General features: G+C 38.0%; 4 protein-coding genes across 14 annotated transcripts; 3 read left to right on the top strand and 1 right to left on the bottom strand.

Annotated features, from left to right (window-relative positions):
• The first annotated feature begins 2,239 nt into the window (after nucleotides 1-2,239).
• LOC104722500 (protein STICHEL-like 2) lies at nucleotides 2,240-6,717 on the top strand. 6 transcript variants are annotated; one of them, XM_010440664.2, is made up of 8 exons: nucleotides 2,240-3,048; nucleotides 3,244-4,773; nucleotides 4,882-5,101; nucleotides 5,198-5,374; nucleotides 5,479-5,673; nucleotides 5,756-6,182; nucleotides 6,275-6,326; nucleotides 6,488-6,717. In XM_010440664.2, exons 2-8 carry the CDS (start codon nucleotides 3,331-3,333, stop codon nucleotides 6,563-6,565), a joined length of 2,592 nt encoding a protein of 863 aa, XP_010438966.2. In that variant the 5' UTR covers nucleotides 2,240-3,048; nucleotides 3,244-3,330; the 3' UTR covers nucleotides 6,566-6,717. The 6 variants fall into 6 exon arrangements, 2 of the variants coding, with proteins under 2 accessions (XP_010438966.2, XP_010438967.2); XR_015572409.1 differs by having other exon boundaries at nucleotides 2,505-3,048; nucleotides 3,274-4,773; nucleotides 4,882-5,093; XR_015572410.1 differs by having other exon boundaries at nucleotides 2,593-3,048; nucleotides 4,882-5,081.
• A 352-nt stretch (nucleotides 6,718-7,069) lies between these two features.
• Nucleotides 7,070-10,601, top strand: LOC147933751 (MA3 DOMAIN-CONTAINING TRANSLATION REGULATORY FACTOR 3-like). Of its 4 annotated transcripts, none has more exons than XM_087475184.1 (4): nucleotides 7,070-7,607; nucleotides 7,955-8,180; nucleotides 8,325-8,419; nucleotides 8,598-10,601. In XM_087475184.1, exons 2-4 carry the CDS (start codon nucleotides 7,970-7,972, stop codon nucleotides 10,404-10,406), a joined length of 2,115 nt encoding a protein of 704 aa, XP_087331310.1. In that variant the 5' UTR covers nucleotides 7,070-7,607; nucleotides 7,955-7,969; the 3' UTR covers nucleotides 10,407-10,601. The 4 variants fall into 4 exon arrangements, with proteins under 4 accessions (XP_087331310.1, XP_087331314.1, XP_087331313.1 ...); XM_087475188.1 differs by having other exon boundaries at nucleotides 7,094-7,413; XM_087475187.1 differs by having other exon boundaries at nucleotides 7,125-7,413; nucleotides 7,948-8,180.
• Nucleotides 10,602-10,763: 162 nt separating this feature from the next.
• Nucleotides 10,764-11,898, top strand: LOC104722498 (uncharacterized). The gene has a single exon (XM_010440662.3). The coding sequence runs from the start codon at nucleotides 10,897-10,899 to the stop codon at nucleotides 11,695-11,697; it is 801 nt and encodes a 266-aa protein (XP_010438964.2). The 5' UTR covers nucleotides 10,764-10,896; the 3' UTR covers nucleotides 11,698-11,898.
• A 224-nt stretch (nucleotides 11,899-12,122) lies between these two features.
• On the bottom strand, nucleotides 12,123-15,323 carry LOC104722497 (uncharacterized). 3 transcript variants are annotated; one of them, XR_015572412.1, is made up of 12 exons: nucleotides 14,997-15,206; nucleotides 14,744-14,872; nucleotides 14,418-14,612; nucleotides 14,271-14,318; nucleotides 14,055-14,183; nucleotides 13,839-13,963; nucleotides 13,527-13,735; nucleotides 13,286-13,394; nucleotides 13,043-13,161; nucleotides 12,760-12,913; nucleotides 12,492-12,639; nucleotides 12,123-12,413 (listed from the first exon to the last, which is right to left on the bottom strand). XR_015572412.1 is itself a non-coding variant. In XM_087475190.1 (12 exons), the coding sequence occupies exons 1-12, from the start codon at nucleotides 14,983-14,985 to the stop codon at nucleotides 12,346-12,348; spliced, it is 1,338 nt and encodes a 445-aa protein (XP_087331316.1). In that variant the 5' UTR covers nucleotides 14,986-15,323; the 3' UTR covers nucleotides 12,123-12,345. The 3 variants fall into 3 exon arrangements, 2 of the variants coding, with proteins under 2 accessions (XP_087331316.1, XP_087331315.1); XM_087475190.1 differs by having other exon boundaries at nucleotides 13,527-13,637; nucleotides 14,983-15,323; XM_087475189.1 differs by having other exon boundaries at nucleotides 13,527-13,637; nucleotides 14,997-15,202.
• Nucleotides 15,324-16,507: the final 1,184 nt, after the last annotated feature.

Raw genomic sequence — 16,507 nt, 5'->3', positions numbered from 1 at the left:
GTCAACTGGAAAAACGCAAAGAAATTGCCTTGCATGTTGAAATGGTTACATCCATCCACAATGCTTGATTTAAAAATCCTTTAGCTCATGCATACGACTTTGCGTTGAGATTAGGACATCGAGTCATCAACACGTCTATTTATTTGCTCTATTGCTTCAGGAGTGAGGTTGAGTACTCCCTCTCGAACTAAACGCTTATTTGTCTATACGAAAGAAAAAAAACTAACCACGTCCACATTGGAGAACTCAACGCGTATTTTATCTCACTTGTTTTCGACGCACGTTAATTAATCATCAACTCAAAATCAGATCACTCGTACAACAACATAAACAAAATATATATAATGTGACTTTTAAGGGTACTATATAATGTGACTTTTAAAGGTACTACTCCCTCACGAGTGTCATTCTACACTGATTTTTTTGTTTCATAAAGAATGTCACTTTATATTTCCAATATAACTTTTTACATCAAATTTCTTATTCTACCCTTAACCCAAAGCTCTTTGTATTAAATTTGAATGATTAATTACTCATTAAATAAGGGCAAATATGTATAATTCAATTTTTTCTTAATTTGTGTGTAAAGTGTCAAAATGACATTTTTTATGAAACAGAGGGAGTATTATTTTATATCTTACTGTATCCAAACGTAATATTGTAATCTCATACTCAGATACAAACTCAAGTTGAACTTAATTAATATACAGTATATACCAGTGAATATGTATCATGTGGTTACTATTAGTACGAAAACAGTATATCTGTATATGTATTTTGTGGAATATATGTAATTAATGGTTTTTGAATGTTTGGTGTAGTTGGAGGCAATGCTTCTTTTATTATTTTTAAAGTTAATAATGCTATAATGAGCGAGGAACACAAATTTGTGCACAGACGTTGCTACACAACAATGCTTGTTATAAATTATGACTTTTGAGTAGGTTTTGCTAGAAAGAGAAGAGAGCCAAAACTAATGAAGAAAATTAACTAACGTCGTTTATGGAATGTGGATTATTTAGAGAGAGTTTCGTTGAATCCATAATGTTAGTAACCGACACAAAAGTCATGTATTATTTCTTCAGTACATGCCATGCCAAAGACTTGTAGTTGAAGGACGATTTATGCCAATATGCCATACACATATTTTGGTGTAGTTGGAGGCAGATTTTCCATACAGATCTTTTTGAAGGCGCAATTTTCTCATTTACTCTAGGAGTTCAGTTTGCGCAGTTTATATGCTACATGTGTTTTAATGATCCAATTTCAGAATCAACATAGAACTAATTTACACACAAGTCGAGAGAAAGAAAAAAGGCACTAGACAAGAAAGTTAAACGTTTATACACATACATGATTCTCAACGCAAATATTTTTATTTTCTCCATATGAATATATGATCACATCATATTACGATCAGAAAATCCGTCAAATAAAAAAAATGACATCATTGTTGTGTAACGTCACAACTCCACCATCTGTAATCTTCCACACTTGATTTCAGTTTTTGGCATCTACTCTCATTCAACGACCCGTTTACTACTATGAAAAACTCAAAAATTTATCGATCGGCTTTACAAATCACGACGATATCTTTTTTAGTTTTGTTCCATGACTTTGTCATTAATGTTCCGTAAATCTTTAACTCAACTATCTTTTTAAAAAAAAAAAAAAGGTCTCTAACTGAAATACATATGTAACTGTGGAGTTCTATCAACATGAATTACATAAAACATAAATGCTATTTGCTGATATAATAGTTTAACTAGATTTGGATCCGTGCTACAACACATATGTTGAATTTCCTTTTATTTATATTGTAATTTTTATATAAAATATAATTTATGTGATTGTTTTTAAAAGTTGTGTGAATAAAACATTATGCAATAAAATCATAAGGTAAATGTAAGGACTTCAAATTTTTTGAGATTTCTTATGATTGTTCTGCGGATTAGTCTAAATTTTTGAAATTTATCAAATCAATCATAATAAACATTATTTATATTATTTTGATATATAGTTGTTAGTATAATTGAAAATCACTCTTAATCTGGAAGAGTGATTAATTTTTGAGATTTTGTTTCCTATATATGGTTAATTAAATATTATGTGGAGATTTTATTTTATTTTTTTGAATATTTTTTTTAAGAAGATCTGAAATCAAGATTTAACTAACGGTTACAACCCATATAACTTATAACCTATCAAATAAATAATCTTATAACCTATATTATATAGTCTACAAAAAAAGTTATGTAGTTCCGTTTTATTATATAGGAGATTAATTCTTGGAAATATATTCATATGTACAATCCTTATCCGCACTCACAGAACACAACATTTTTGTTGTAAAACCAAAACCATTATCCCAGCGGTGTGTGTTTATTGAGCTCAACACTTGTGTTACCACTTGTAATATTTTGTACCAAGATAAAATTTATTGAAGCTGATATTGAATTCCACCAAATAAAAATAAATTATTGGATAGTTTCATCTAGAATTCCAACTAAGAAATTATTGAGAGAGTTGAATCAGAATTTACTGGTAGAACGAACACGTGAGTAGTACTAGTAGTCGTAGGAGTTCAAAACGTGGCAGAGAAGCGGACCATACGAAGCTAAAAAAGAGGGACTTGAAACTGAAACCGCCGAACGAATCTTAAATGAAGCGAAGGAACACCCCAAAAATATTGAAGTCTTTTTTCTCTCTCTTTCTTACTGGTCGGGCTCTCTGTCCAAAGACTCCACCTTTTCTCTGCAAATATCTCTGCCCTCCTACTCTAACATGTCTCCCCTTCTCTGTCTCTCACACAAACAACGACCCCTTTCCTATTTTCACCTCCTCTCACCATTACATTTACTCTTTGTATTTAGTATTTACTACTTTGCCCACCAACTCCTTCTTCTTCTTCTTCTTCTTCTTTCAAGAAGGGATTTTAGGGTTTTTGGATTCTCCACATTGTACGCCACTCTGTTCATTACATACACCTTGGTATTCCCGAATCTTGACGTTTGGGATTTTCAAGTTTGTCGTTTCCTTATTTAAAAGGTATTTTAATTCGTTCCAAGTTTTGTTCTTTTTCATAGCTTATCTGGGTCTCTGTTTTATGCGTCTTTTGAGCTCTGTGAGTGTTAATATTATACATTTTATCCTCCATCTTTTGTGCTATGCTATCACATTAGAATTGTTTAGTGAGCTTAAATGCTGCGGAATATTACTAATTTCACAGTCACATTATATCAGGTTAGTGATGATGGGTGTCGGATCTTGAAGTTTCAGGAGAGTAAAGAGAGAGCTTTGGGATTTGTCTTTGCATCTGTTTTTGGAATAATGGGGGAGACTAGAAGGCATTCTGTAGATGTCCCCATCACAAGAACCCTTGTGGCCCTCAGAAGGGTTAGGTCACTGAGAGATCCATGTACCACTTCAATGAGCAAGTTTGCTTCTTTGCTTGACAATGTCAAATGGGAAACTGGTTCCAACAATGGGATCTCACTTCAGTTTGTGGAACATGGTGATGATCCTTGTAAGGTTGATGCTGGTCCTGGGGGTTTGATTCCTTTTGGAGGATCTTACTCGATAATGGAGAAGCTTGAGAATGGTTGTGATCTTCACAAGTTGAGCAGCAAGGTGGTAGATGTTGATGGAGACGCCTGCTCAAGGAGTAGATCTCCGTCTAGTGAAAGATCTTGTGGTGATTTATCTGTTAAAGGTAGGGAGTTAGCATGTAATGTGCCTTCAGTTAGTCATGCTGAAGAGGCTGCTTCAGGGGGAAGATATAGAAACCATTATTCAACCAAGTTAGGTAGCTCAGTGGGTGAATATGGAAGCCGTTTAGGTAGTCCAATGACCTCAACAAATCATAGTTATTATGGTGATGAAGATGTTGATTTTGATAACCAATCTAACCGTGGTTGCGGGATAACGTATTGCTGGTCAAGAACGCCGAGGTACAGAGGATCAAACCAATCCTCAGATGTAGAAGAGTATCCTTTACTACCTGGAAATGGAAATGGAAATGGTGAGAGTGATGTAATGACACTGAGTCACGAAGTGTTGCCAAGGAGTCTGAGTCAGAAATTTAGGCCTAAATCTTTTGATGAGTTAGTTGGACAAGAAGTTGTGGTGAAATGTCTCTTGAGCACCATACTGAGAGGAAGGATTACTTCTATTTATCTTTTTCACGGTCCTCGTGGGACTGGTAAAACATCAACATCCAAGATATTTGCTGCTGCCTTAAACTGCCTTTCACAGGCTGCACATAGTAGACCATGTGGGTTGTGTAGTGAATGCAAATCATACTTCTCCGGAAGTGGCAGGGACGTGATGGAAATAGACTCTGGTAAACTAAACCGGGCTAGCTACCTCAGATCTCTCATCAAGAGTGCATCTCTTCCTCCGGTTTCATCTAGATTTAAGGTTTTTATAATCGATGAGTGTCAGTTATTATGTCAAGAAACTTGGGGTACTCTCTTGAACAGTTTGGACAACTTCTCTCAGCATTCGGTTTTTATATTGGTTACATCGGAGTTAGAAAGGCTACCGCGTAATGTGCTCTCACGGTCTCAGAAATACCATTTCTCTAAAGTATGTGATACGGATATATCAAATAAGCTGGCAAAGATATGTATTGAAGAAGGTATTGATTTTGATCAGGGGGCTATTGATTTCATTGCATCTAAATCTGATGGTTCACTTCGGGATGCTGAGATAATGCTTGATCAGTTAAGTTTGCTTGGTAAAAGAATAACAACATCTTTGGCCTACAAGCTTGTAAGTTTACACATCTTTTTTCATACTTCTTTAATCACTCAATTGTCTTGGAAATGTTAGATTAGTTTAGAAAAAAGGGAATATGAATTTTATTTTTTATTTCTGCAGATTGGGGTTGTTTCTGATGATGAATTGCTTGACCTGCTTGATCTTGCCCTGTCTTCTGATACTTCAAACACGGTTATAAGGGCGAGGGAACTTATGAGATCCAAGATAGATCCAATGCAGCTTATTTCCCAGCTAGCTAATGTCATTATGGACATCATTGCTGGAAACTCTCAAGAAAGTAGTTCAGCAACCAGACTTAGGTTTCTTACAAGGCATACATGTAAGCAACTAAGCACCCCAATGATTACATATGATATGAGCTTCATTATTGAACCTGACTTTAACTCCTTATCATATATTGTTATTCTATATGCAGCTGAAGAAGAAATGCAGAAATTGAGTAATGCATTGAAGATACTGTCTGATGCTGAGAAACATTTGAGAGCATCTAAAAACCAGACAACCTGGCTCACTGTGGCACTTCTGCAACTAAGCAACACCGACTCATCTTCTTTTCCAACAAACGAAAATGAAAGAAGCCAAAGAAGCAAAGGTCCGTAATTTATATAATGCCTCTTTCATGATCTCATGTTTCTTTTTCGTGTTATGTTGGTTGCTAACTCAATAACATACCTTGGTCCTGTATCTACTATCTAGACGTTGAGCTCTCCAGTACATCGTCGGATTGTCCTCGTGATGTCGTTAAATCAGAAACCGAGGATTGTCAAGAGAGAAACTGTAAAGAAACAGTTGAAGCTGTATGGAAAACGGTTACAGATTTGTGTTGTTCTGACTCACTAAGGAGCTTTTTACTGAAACGAGGAAGGTTGACTTCACTTACTGTCGAAAAAGGTATCTTATATTCTCCAAAGATACTCTGAAGTTTTAGCTTTGTTTGCTTTCCGGTAAGTAATGCAGATTCGTTGTTTTTCAGGTGTGGCAATAGCAGAATTGGAATTCTACACACCTCAACATGTAGCAAAAGCAGAGAAATCATGGAAACTGATTGCAGACTCGTTCCAATCTGTGTTAGGATGCAACGTTGAGATCCGAATGAATCTTGTTATATCTGCGTGTTCTCCACCAAAGAGTGCTAAAGCAGCAGCAAGTCTTTTCTTTGGACTTTTCAGTTGTTCTCGTAGAATGCTACACAAGTCGTATCTGGCTACTAGAACTGACTCTGATTGCGCATCTGAAAAGCACGTAATTACAAATTCTCTGAGAAGTTGCCAAGGAAATGTTCTGAGGGCTCGAAGTGTTCGTTCTTCAGCCAATGCATCGTCCCGAATGAGCTGTTCCAGTGACCAAGGCGATGCAACGTCTGCCATGTGTACTCCACACATGCCTCCAGGTGACAAAAGGTAAAAATTGGTTTCATATATCTATTTCAAAAGTAAGTTGTTTTGTGATTTGGATATGTACTCAAGTATGCTTTGCCTCTGACTTTGTGCAGGCTAGAAGACGACGCTGATGTGTTGTGCTGGAGGAGAACTCCCTTAGGGAAGGTAAATATCTCTACTAGGCCTACGAATTCCGTTTGGTTTGATTTTTTTGCCCAACCCTATAATATATTATCTACCCTCTAAATTCATGAGGACTTGATAAAGATCTCTGTCGTCTGAACCTTTTAAAGTTGCTGATTTTGTGATGATCGGATGTCTTGTAGGGTCAGGGAGAGACACAGAACAGCAAGAGCTCACGGCTTATAGGCCGAGTCCTTCCCTGCAGCACTGCAGCTAATTAAGTGAGCTTGATGACATTCAGTAGGTTTAGCAAATCCATTGAGACCTGTTTTGGACAATATGACACAGAATGTACAGTTGCAAAATGTGTTTCAAGACCATATTTTCCATAATACTACTAATCAATCATTTAATGGACCTGAATTTTACTGTCTTGGAACCTTTTTATTGGCTGAGCTCATTTTCTTTTCTCATGTATCTCATTAATTAAAGTGAATTAGATGTTCGTTTTTGTTTCTAGCAACCGGTATTGAGCTATTTCGAATGCTGACCATTGTTTTGAGTCGTAAACCATTTGTACTTGTAGTAACGAAGATGGTTGGAATCAGTAACAAAATGACTGCAATACCGGTTACATATAGTTTTATAAGCATCTCATAATAGTTGAAGTGGAGAAGTGAGGTGCCCTGGGAAATCTATTTGAAGGCCAACATAGACATGTTGCAGAACCCAATCCACACCACTTACTCACGTATGCTATAACCCATATCTTAAAACAACTAGTTAGATTAGTCTTCAACTTTTTTCGTGTATAAAAGAGGTGGACACTATGGATATTTTAATAAACAGAGGCTATTTTGGGATAAGATATTGACAGATATTATTATAAATTATCTGGTTTCATTACTCTTTTTTTTTCCACTGTTATTATCAATTTTGGATAAAGAAAGAAAACACCAAAAAAATAAATAATTGATAACCCTAGTAGTCCGATGCGTTTAGCAGGCCAGCACATGTTACGAACAATCACCACCGTTGGGAGAGTAACACGTGGCGGAAGTATTAGCGATGAGAGCTTTTTGATGAGAAACCGTAGCCGTAGTCTCCTCCAGCTGCAGCCTCCGTTCGCGTAAGCAAAGCTTTTTTTGTTTGTTTGTTTGTTTGTCCTTCCCAAATCCATCTTCTCTCAAGTATAGTGATAGCTACGACCCCAGCTCCCAGACTCGGTCTTGTTTGCTTTTTCGATCTACGCTCCGACGTCTTTTGTTCTTACCACGGATCTCGCCTGTCCGCTTTGAGGAGGTTCTTCACTTACGTAGTAGGGTATGACATTGCGGGATTTTTTGACTATTTGAGCATTACATTTTACGTTGGGAGTTTAAATATTTCTCGGGTGGCTTGTCGTTGGATTCTCAAACGTTTCTTAGGTGTTTTTGTTTTGGCATTTGATCATAGATTGATTGGTGTAGATATATGCTTTAGAAGAAATTAGTTCTCGTTGGTTCCTGGATTGTGTGGATTGGTGATTTAGATCTCTCTATTCACTTCATGTTTGGAAGATTCAGAACTGCTATAGCTGAAACAAGTTGTTCTCATTATGTATTGTGGTGATGTTATCGTATTGTATATTTGGGGTTAAAGGATTTGTTTAATGATGTTTCAGTAAACAGGGGTGATTGCCAAAGATGGAGGGTTTCTTAACGGATGAGCAGAGAGAGTTGTTGAAAGTTGCAACTGAGACTGCAGAGAGTAATCCACCGGCACATAATCCTCACTCGGTTTTGCATACATCGTCTCATCTGCCTAAAGCATCTGCTGGTGGGAAACCTTCTGGTGGCTCAAATGCTGTGAAACACAGAAGGTCTCATGCGGGAAGGTCTATCCGCTCCAAGAAGGGTGAGTTTACTACTCTACTCTAGTTAGTTTGGATTTATGTTACTAAAGCAATTTGGAGTTGATAGTTGCATAGATAGAGATAATTCCTTTTTGTTCAACTTCCTTTGTTCCTTGGGTGCCAGTGATTGATACATTTTGTTTCAGATGGGGGTGGTGGGAAAGGAAATTGGGGAAAACTTATTGACACTGATGGAGACTATCACATTGACTGTAATGATCCAAATTATGACAGCGGAGAGGTAGTTTCTTCACCTCTATGCAACTTTCCTTACTAAGATAATTCTGATTTTCATGATTGACTACTTTCTTGCCAGCCAAAGTACTCTAGCATTCCGTGTCTAAATTACTTATCCGTAAGATATATTGCTATTTCGATGTCATCAAGATTAGTATTCATTGCGTTTCTTGTTATATTAGGAACCATTCGAGCTTGTTGGTGCAACTGTTTCAGACCCATTAGATGATTACAAGAAAGCTGTGGCTTCAATCATTGAAGAATACTTCAGCACTGGTGATGTCGATGTTGCAGCAGCTGACCTCATTGAACTTGGTTCAAGTGAATATCATCCCTACTTCATCAAGCGGCTTGTCTCGGTATCCATGGACAGGCATGACAAAGAGAAGGAAATGGCCTCCGTGTTACTCTCCGCATTGTATGCTGATGTCATCAATCCGAACCAGATAAGAGACGGATTTGTTCTGCTGCTAGAGTCAGCTGATGACTTTGTGGTGGATATACCTGATGCTGTCAATGTTCTTGCTTTGTTCCTTGCACGTGCTGTTGTGGATGACATCCTTCCTCCAGCTTTTCTTCCCAGGGCGGCCAAGGCACTTCCAACTACTTCCAAAGGTTACCAGGTTGTCCAAACTGCAGAGAAAAGCTATCTATCAGCTGCACACCATGCCGAGCTAGTAGAAAGAAGATGGGGTGGACAGACTCGAACAACTGTTGAGGAAGTCAAGAAGAAGATTGCTGACATTTTGAAGGAATATGTGGAGACTGGAGAGACTTATGAAGCATGTCGCTGCGTAAGAGAGTTGGGTGTGTCTTTCTTTCATCACGAGGTTGTGAAGAGGGCCTTAGTTACTGCCTTGGAAAACCACGCAGCAGAAGCACCTGTCTTGAAACTACTAAAGGAAGCTGCTTCAGAAAACCTGATAAGCTCTAGTCAAATGGTGAAGGGGTTTTCTAGGTTAAGAGAAAGCCTTGATGATCTTGCTCTTGACATTCCTTCAGCTAGAACCAAATTTGATTTGATTGTGCCAAAGGCTATCTCAGGCGGTTGGCTAGATGCTTCATTTAGCTATCCCTCTGGGGAATGTGGACGACAGCAGGTCGAGGATGAGAAATTAAAGCGGTTCAAGGAAAAGATTGTGACCATCATTCATGAGTATTTCAACTCCGATGACATACCTGAACTCATACACAGTCTTGAGGATTTAGGAGCACCGGAGTACAACCCAATTTTTCTCAAGAAGCTGATAACACTTGCTCTGGACAGGAAGAATCACGAGAAAGAAATGGCATCTGTTCTCCTCTCTTCTCTTCACATTGAGATGTTCACCACAGAAGATGTTGCAGATGGTTTTGTCATGCTCCTGGAGTCTGCAGAAGATACAGCACTTGACATTCTGGATGCTTCAAACGAACTTGCTCTGTTCTTAGCTAGAGCTGTGATCGACGATGTTTTAGCACCATTTAACCTGGAAGAGATCAGTAGCAAACTACGACCTAACTCAAGCGGAACTGAAACCGTGAAGATGGCTAGGTCACTCATCTTTGCTCGCCACGCAGGAGAGAGGCTTCTACGATGCTGGGGAGGTGGGAGCGGTTGGGCGGTTGAAGATGCAAAAGACAAGATATCGAATCTGCTGGAAGAATATGAAAGCTCAGGCCTGGTATCAGAAGCGTGCAAATGCATCCGTGAGCTAGGCATGCCTTTCTTCAACCATGAGGTGGTGAAAAAAGCGCTGGTGATGGGTATGGAGAAGAAAAAGGACAAGATGATGCTGGATCTTCTGCAGGAGAGCTTTGGTGAAGGACTGATAACAACAAACCAGATGACCAAAGGGTTCACAAGAGTCAAAGACGGGCTCGAAGACCTAGCTTTGGACATCCCAAACGCAAAGGAGAAATTCAAGGACTATGTGGAGCATGGGAATAAGAATGGTTGGGTTTCATCGTCGTTTGTAACTTGCCTAACTGAAGACGCTAATCTAAACTAGATCAAGAGCAGAGAATCCCACTATGGTGTGTGGGAACTAAAAACCTGATAGAATGTACAAGTTTCTTTCTTTGTTTCTCTATCTTGAGCAAGCATCCCTGTGGTTGGTTTTTTTGTTGCACTTTTTAAGCTTTGAGAATTCTGCAAAGGGGGAGATTACTCTTTTCACGAATGTTAACAACTTTTGTTTTCTTCAGAACCTTTTTTTTTTATTGTGTTCTGAATTTTAGAGTCTAATTATTCCTTAATGGCAATTAGACAAAAACTAATGTCTATTTATTCCGAATTTTAGAGTCCAACGGAGCTATTTTGGATCTATGTTTAGAGTCAGTAAGTTTTAATGACAAGATTATTGAATAAAATGTTTTGATTAATTTATTTCTTAATGGCAATTAGACAAAAACTAATGTCTATTTATTCCGCATTTGGTATAATTACTAATAATGATCAAACTATTCATTTAATTAATTCCCATATATGATGCTTCGTTGATGGGACAGAGACAACAAAGGGAGAAAGAGAGAAGTGTCGAAGCTAAAAAAAAAATGAAATTCGTAATACCAAAACTACCCTTCACACTCTCTCTCTCCATCTCCCTCTCTCTTCTCATCGTCTTCTTCTTCGCCTTCCCAACCACGTACCTCCGCCGCCCTCTCTCATCATCCTCCGTCGCCGTAGCCGAAGAAGGCATACGGATCCGTCACCATGGATACGCCTCCTACGAAGCATACATCAAGCACCAGCTCAACAAAACTCAAAACCCGAAGCTACGTGAAGTATGGACAACGCGCGACTGGGACAGAAAAGTGCGCGTGTTCTCCACTTTCTTCAAACGTCTCAGCGATCACAGCCTCCTCTCGAACCAGTCCAAAGCTCTCTCGATCGGCGCGCGCGTGGGGCAGGAAGTAGCGGCGCTGAGATTGATCGGCGTGGAAGACTCAGTCGGGATAGATCTGGTGCCGCGGCCTCCTCTGGTGGTGAAAGGAGACTTCCACGCGCAGCCGTTCGAGGCGGACACGTTCGATTTCGAGTTCTCGAACGTGTTCGATCACGCGCTGTACCCGGAGAAGTTCGTTGGGGAGATCGAACGGACGTTAAAGCCAGGTGGGGTGTGTGTTTTACACGTGTCGATATCAGGGAAGACGGATAAGTACTCGGCTAATGATCTCTTCAGTGTGAAACCATTGGTGAATCTGTTCAAGCGATCCAAAGTTGTGGAGGTGAGGAACATCGATGGTTTTGGGCTTGATACTGAGATTGTTTTTAGGAAGAAGAACAACAACAACAATTAAACCATACTACTACAAGAGATTTCTAAAATTGTAGTGTTTTTGTTTTAATTGTTTCATAGTATTTAAATATATATAGAGTTCGTTGTTTAAGTTGAACACAAATTGTTTCTTTTCATGTTCTATCGTTTTACTACAAAATCAAAAATGTATACACATCTGAGTGGCGACATCAATAAATTTATAGAATTTTTTTTGTTCTCACTGTTGTTACCTTATTTGTAATCTCCTTGAGTAGTAAAATTGTGTAGTTCTTGCGATGTCTAAATTTTTTTTAAAAAAAGTATTTGGTCGAAAAATAGAATGACAGGATAGTGAATTAGTGATGCACAAATGTGATGCATTTTCTGATTATCATCTCATAGTTGAGATGGAACTTTGTCGGTGTATCTTGTCACAAATAGCACAAAAAGTAGTAGAGTGCAGAATGACAAAACTTAATAATAATCTTCTTTTGCTCAAATCTAACACTGTTAAATAAAAGGTGCAGAATGACAAAACTTTTATAAACTAAAAGTTCGAAACAACTAAGATCAGAGACAACTTGCTGCCTTATCTGTATCCAGGAGATAATGTAAAGATTGAGACTTGAGAATATCATTAGCAAGAGAAAAAAAAGAAATGATTTGAGGATGGGGGAAATGATTATTATTAACTCTCTCCTGCCCCTGGGTATAGCCTTCTCAGCGAAGTAAATCGACGCTTCTGCTTTCTTCTACCTGAAAATTTTACTTCCATTATGAAAAGCTGATATGGGAAATCACACTATAAAACAGTTGTTCATTCATTGTCTTAACCTGTTGGAAGTCTTCCAGATGCAAGCAAAGCCTCTTCTGCCATAGACCTCCAGTGTTGTGCGCATGAGTAATTAACCCCAATCCCTACACTGAGTCCTCTTAATAGAACTACTGTGCGAAGAACCGAGAATAGTTCCTCTGGAAATGCCTATCCACAACCAACAAACAAACACAGTCAATTGTTGCAGTAATTCCAACAACACACACACATGACTGTTAGCGGTTGTTCTTCTTTCTTGACTGAATACTTCAGCGTTTGTGCTTTTACCTCAACCGAAATCTTTTTTATCGAAGAGTCTTCTGAGAAAGGTTGCAAAACTGTCGTACCAGGAGGCATCTCTGTGTCAAACATTGTTTTTGCTAACTGGAGAAGCTCTTGTTGCTCATTCTTACACTTTGCCATGGTATTTATACCAAGTTCCCTGAATTTTCACCACAGAAACAAAAATTCAAGGAAATATCATATGCTACAAGACTAATCCGATCAGGTGACTCTTAACCAATTTTCAGCTTCAACTAAAACAATAATCATGATAAGTAAGGTACTTCACCTAAAGCTCTGTAAAGCCATTGAGGCATCGTTATCAGCGATAGCAATTACTAAATTTGCATAACCAAGTCTCAGCTGGTCAGGGAGTTCCTTCACTTGACCATAGTCCAGCAGTGCAACCTGATGAAGGGAAACAAGATTATACAACTCAAGATATATAGACAATAAAACCTATCAGAAGACCAGAGTAAGTCAATCAAGAAACTACCAAAGAATAACAAGCTACAAACAAAAGATGACTTGCCTCTGAACCTTTACAAATCAAGATATTCCCAGGATGTGGATCCGCATGAAAGAAACCACTCTTCAGTATCATTTGGCCATATGCTTGCGACAAACTATTAAGTATATTGCTGGAAGGAATACAAAATATATATATTTTCCAGTGCAGCATCAGAAAATATTCAAAGAAAACAACGATTAAAAGCAGACAACATGTTGGTTTCTAGAACATAAAAGCTATCAGAGATAATGGAGGAGCTTACAATTTTGCTGCCTCTGCCATTTTACCATGAGGATTTATCCCTCTTTTGGCCATCTCATCACCGAGGCTCAAGATTGGGATTCCGTTCATGTAATCCATAACCAGAACCTTCCTGTGCGTATTATGATTATTCCTCTGATCAGCACTCATTACTCATTAGTCAAGCAATATAACCAAAACTAAAAGAAGTCTGAATGGAAAAAAGAGATCCTGTCAAAAAGACAAGAACAATAATTTGAACAGTGAAACAGAACAACTTACAAAGCCTTTAACATTACTGAGATAACCAGAGTGCTGATATAAGAACAAGTACCTGGTCACCAAATTTTGTAGCACCCTGGGAACCAGAACAGGACTCTTTCTATTGTTCTCATAAAGAAAACGTCGGATCCTTTCCATTGCATTGGCCTCCCTTTTGAAATCGAATTCATAACCAATCTAGAATATGAAAAAACAAGGATTCATAAAGACTTGGAGAGGCTGTAAAAATTCTTACCAGATATCTTCAAAAGATAGAAGTGATAAATACCTGCTTCTCGATTTCCTTTGTTATGGAGAACAAGTCAAATTTGATATCAGTTTTCTGCATGTATAATGCAAATAATTGCAAGTTTCTTATATCTATCATCATCAACTTCTCCACTCCAGGGTGTTGGACCTAAAACAGGTAGTAGCATATTCAGAAACTAACTGAAAGCAGGCTAGGAAGATTTCAGTAGTACTCTCCTGATTATATATCTCTCACCTTTACAACAACATCCCTTCTGTCACCCTTTACTCTTCCTCTATGTACCTAAACAGAAGCAAAAAGAAAGTGAAAAGATATGTTGAGACTTACTTTAACCATACTATAATAGGTTTTGAAACTATTGAGTGATACAGAATGTGGTACCTGAGCAATAGAAGCAGAACCAAGAGGCTTAGCATCAAATGTTTCAAACACTTCTTCGATGCTTTTACCCAACTCTTTCTCAAGTACAACTCGAACAGCATCGAATGATGTGGCAGGAGCTTGATCACACAAAGTGACAAGCTTTCTGACCCACGCAGCTGGAGCCAAGTCAGGTTTCCCTAGAATTTGTGCAATCTATTACAGAAAGTAAAAAAAAAAAAAAAAAAAAACTCATCATTGGCAAACTGTGAACAATCCAACACTAAATGTACATCCTTTAAGCATCTATGATCTATGTTTATGAAGAATTGGGACACATTAGTTACCTTAAGGAAGAACCCACCAAGGTCAGAGCACATAGAATAGATTTTGTGAGCAGCAAGTTCATGTTGTCTCTCCCACATTTCCTCGTGCTTGGTCACATCTTTGACAAAGTTCATCCGAAGTTGAAAGACCTAAAGAAAAAGCCCAGCAGAAACAACAAAGATTCAAAAATTACAGAAAACCATAAGAAAATGTTATATATATATATAGTAAAACTAAACATGAAGAAGAAAAAGAGTACCATGAAAGAGAAACCTTGTATCCGGTGTAGATATCGGTGGCACGAGCCCAGAACTGAAACGATCGTTGCCACGGTCGGAATCCATCTGAGAGCTTTTCTTGAATCTCTTTGAAATCGATCGCATGCATTTTTTCGAGAAGATTTTTAGTGAAATTTAGGAAAAGTGATAATAAAAAGGATGAGAGGATAAAGTCGTAAGTTAAAGAGTTTTGTAATTGTCTCTATGTATTGTATGGCTTTAAATGCTCCCTTTTGTTTAGTGTTTGTTTGTTCATTTTTGGATTTAATCGATAGTTCACCTCTCTATAATTTGCTTAAAATCTTCACTGAAAAATAAAAGTAACTTTTAGGTAAGACAGATGATGGAGGATAAGGTGAGAACAAATGTACAATAATCCACATACACTTTTAATTCTTGAAGTTTACAAAAGTGTATGTAGTACAAAGAATTGGAAGTAACTCAAGTACGTATTACAAAACAAAACATAAACGCTTTGTTATTAATTATATAAGTAAGCCATAATTAAGTCTTAACAAAAAGAACTTATTTTACAGTAAAAAACAAAAATATGAAATCCAAAAGGCAAAATCATAACCTAAAATAAAAAGTGATTGGGACATGCATGTGATCAAGGATCCCCCACCTAACACAAACAGACGTCCGTGGAAGAATCAGCAAAATTACCTGCTTGCTCACTCTTGCCAAGTTTCAATCAAGGACAAGCAAGTCTTACCATGTTTTTTACATTTTGTCCATTGGAACTTGATATTTATATGAACTTTCACCTTTTACATGGTAAAAACTCATATGGTCGGCAAGAAGTTAAATCTATTGGAGATATTGATAACATTTTTAAAAGTGGCTACGTAGATGTTACTATATAGGATACGATGACACAAGAGTTCAAAGACATGGGCGATGCGACCAAGACTACATTCAAATCTCCGAACTCCCAAAAGAACACTTCTTCTTGTTGGCATAGAATTGATTATGTACCATAAGCTCCATGACTACATTCAAGTGCTGTAGATGACTTTCTAAGTTTGGACTGTAAACGAGTATATCGTCGAAAAATACTAGCACAAACCGTCTTAAGTGGGGCCTGAAAAGGTCATTCATGATAGTCTGGAACGTCGATGGTGCATTTGAGAGTCCAAATGGCATTACCATGAACTTGTAATGACCTTGGTGAGTCTTAAAGGCAGTCTTCTCAACATCACTGCTTCTAACTCTGATCTGGTGATAGCCTGATTTCAAGTCTATCTTCGAGAAAATGGTGGTTCCCTTAAGTTCGTCCAGCAATTCTTCGATGATAGGAATGGGATAACGATCCAGAATGGTGGCTCTGTTCAACGCTCGATAGTCAACACAAAATCTCCATCCTCCATACTTCTTCTTGACCAAGAGAACCGAACTCGAGTATGGGCTGATGCTTGGCCGTATGACTCCCGCTTCTAACATCTCTTTAACCAGCTTCTCGATCTCTTTCTTCTGAACAAAGGAGTAACGGTAAGGTCTGACGTT

The sequence above is a fragment of the Camelina sativa genome, chromosome 11 (genome assembly GCF_030686135.1).
Source record: "Camelina sativa cultivar CO46 ecotype springtype chromosome 11, ASM3068613v1".
NCBI lineage: Eukaryota > Viridiplantae > Streptophyta > Magnoliopsida > Brassicales > Brassicaceae > Camelina > Camelina sativa.
The sequence above is the reverse complement of the archived record's forward strand: the minus strand, read 5'-3'. Positions and strand labels throughout refer to the sequence as shown.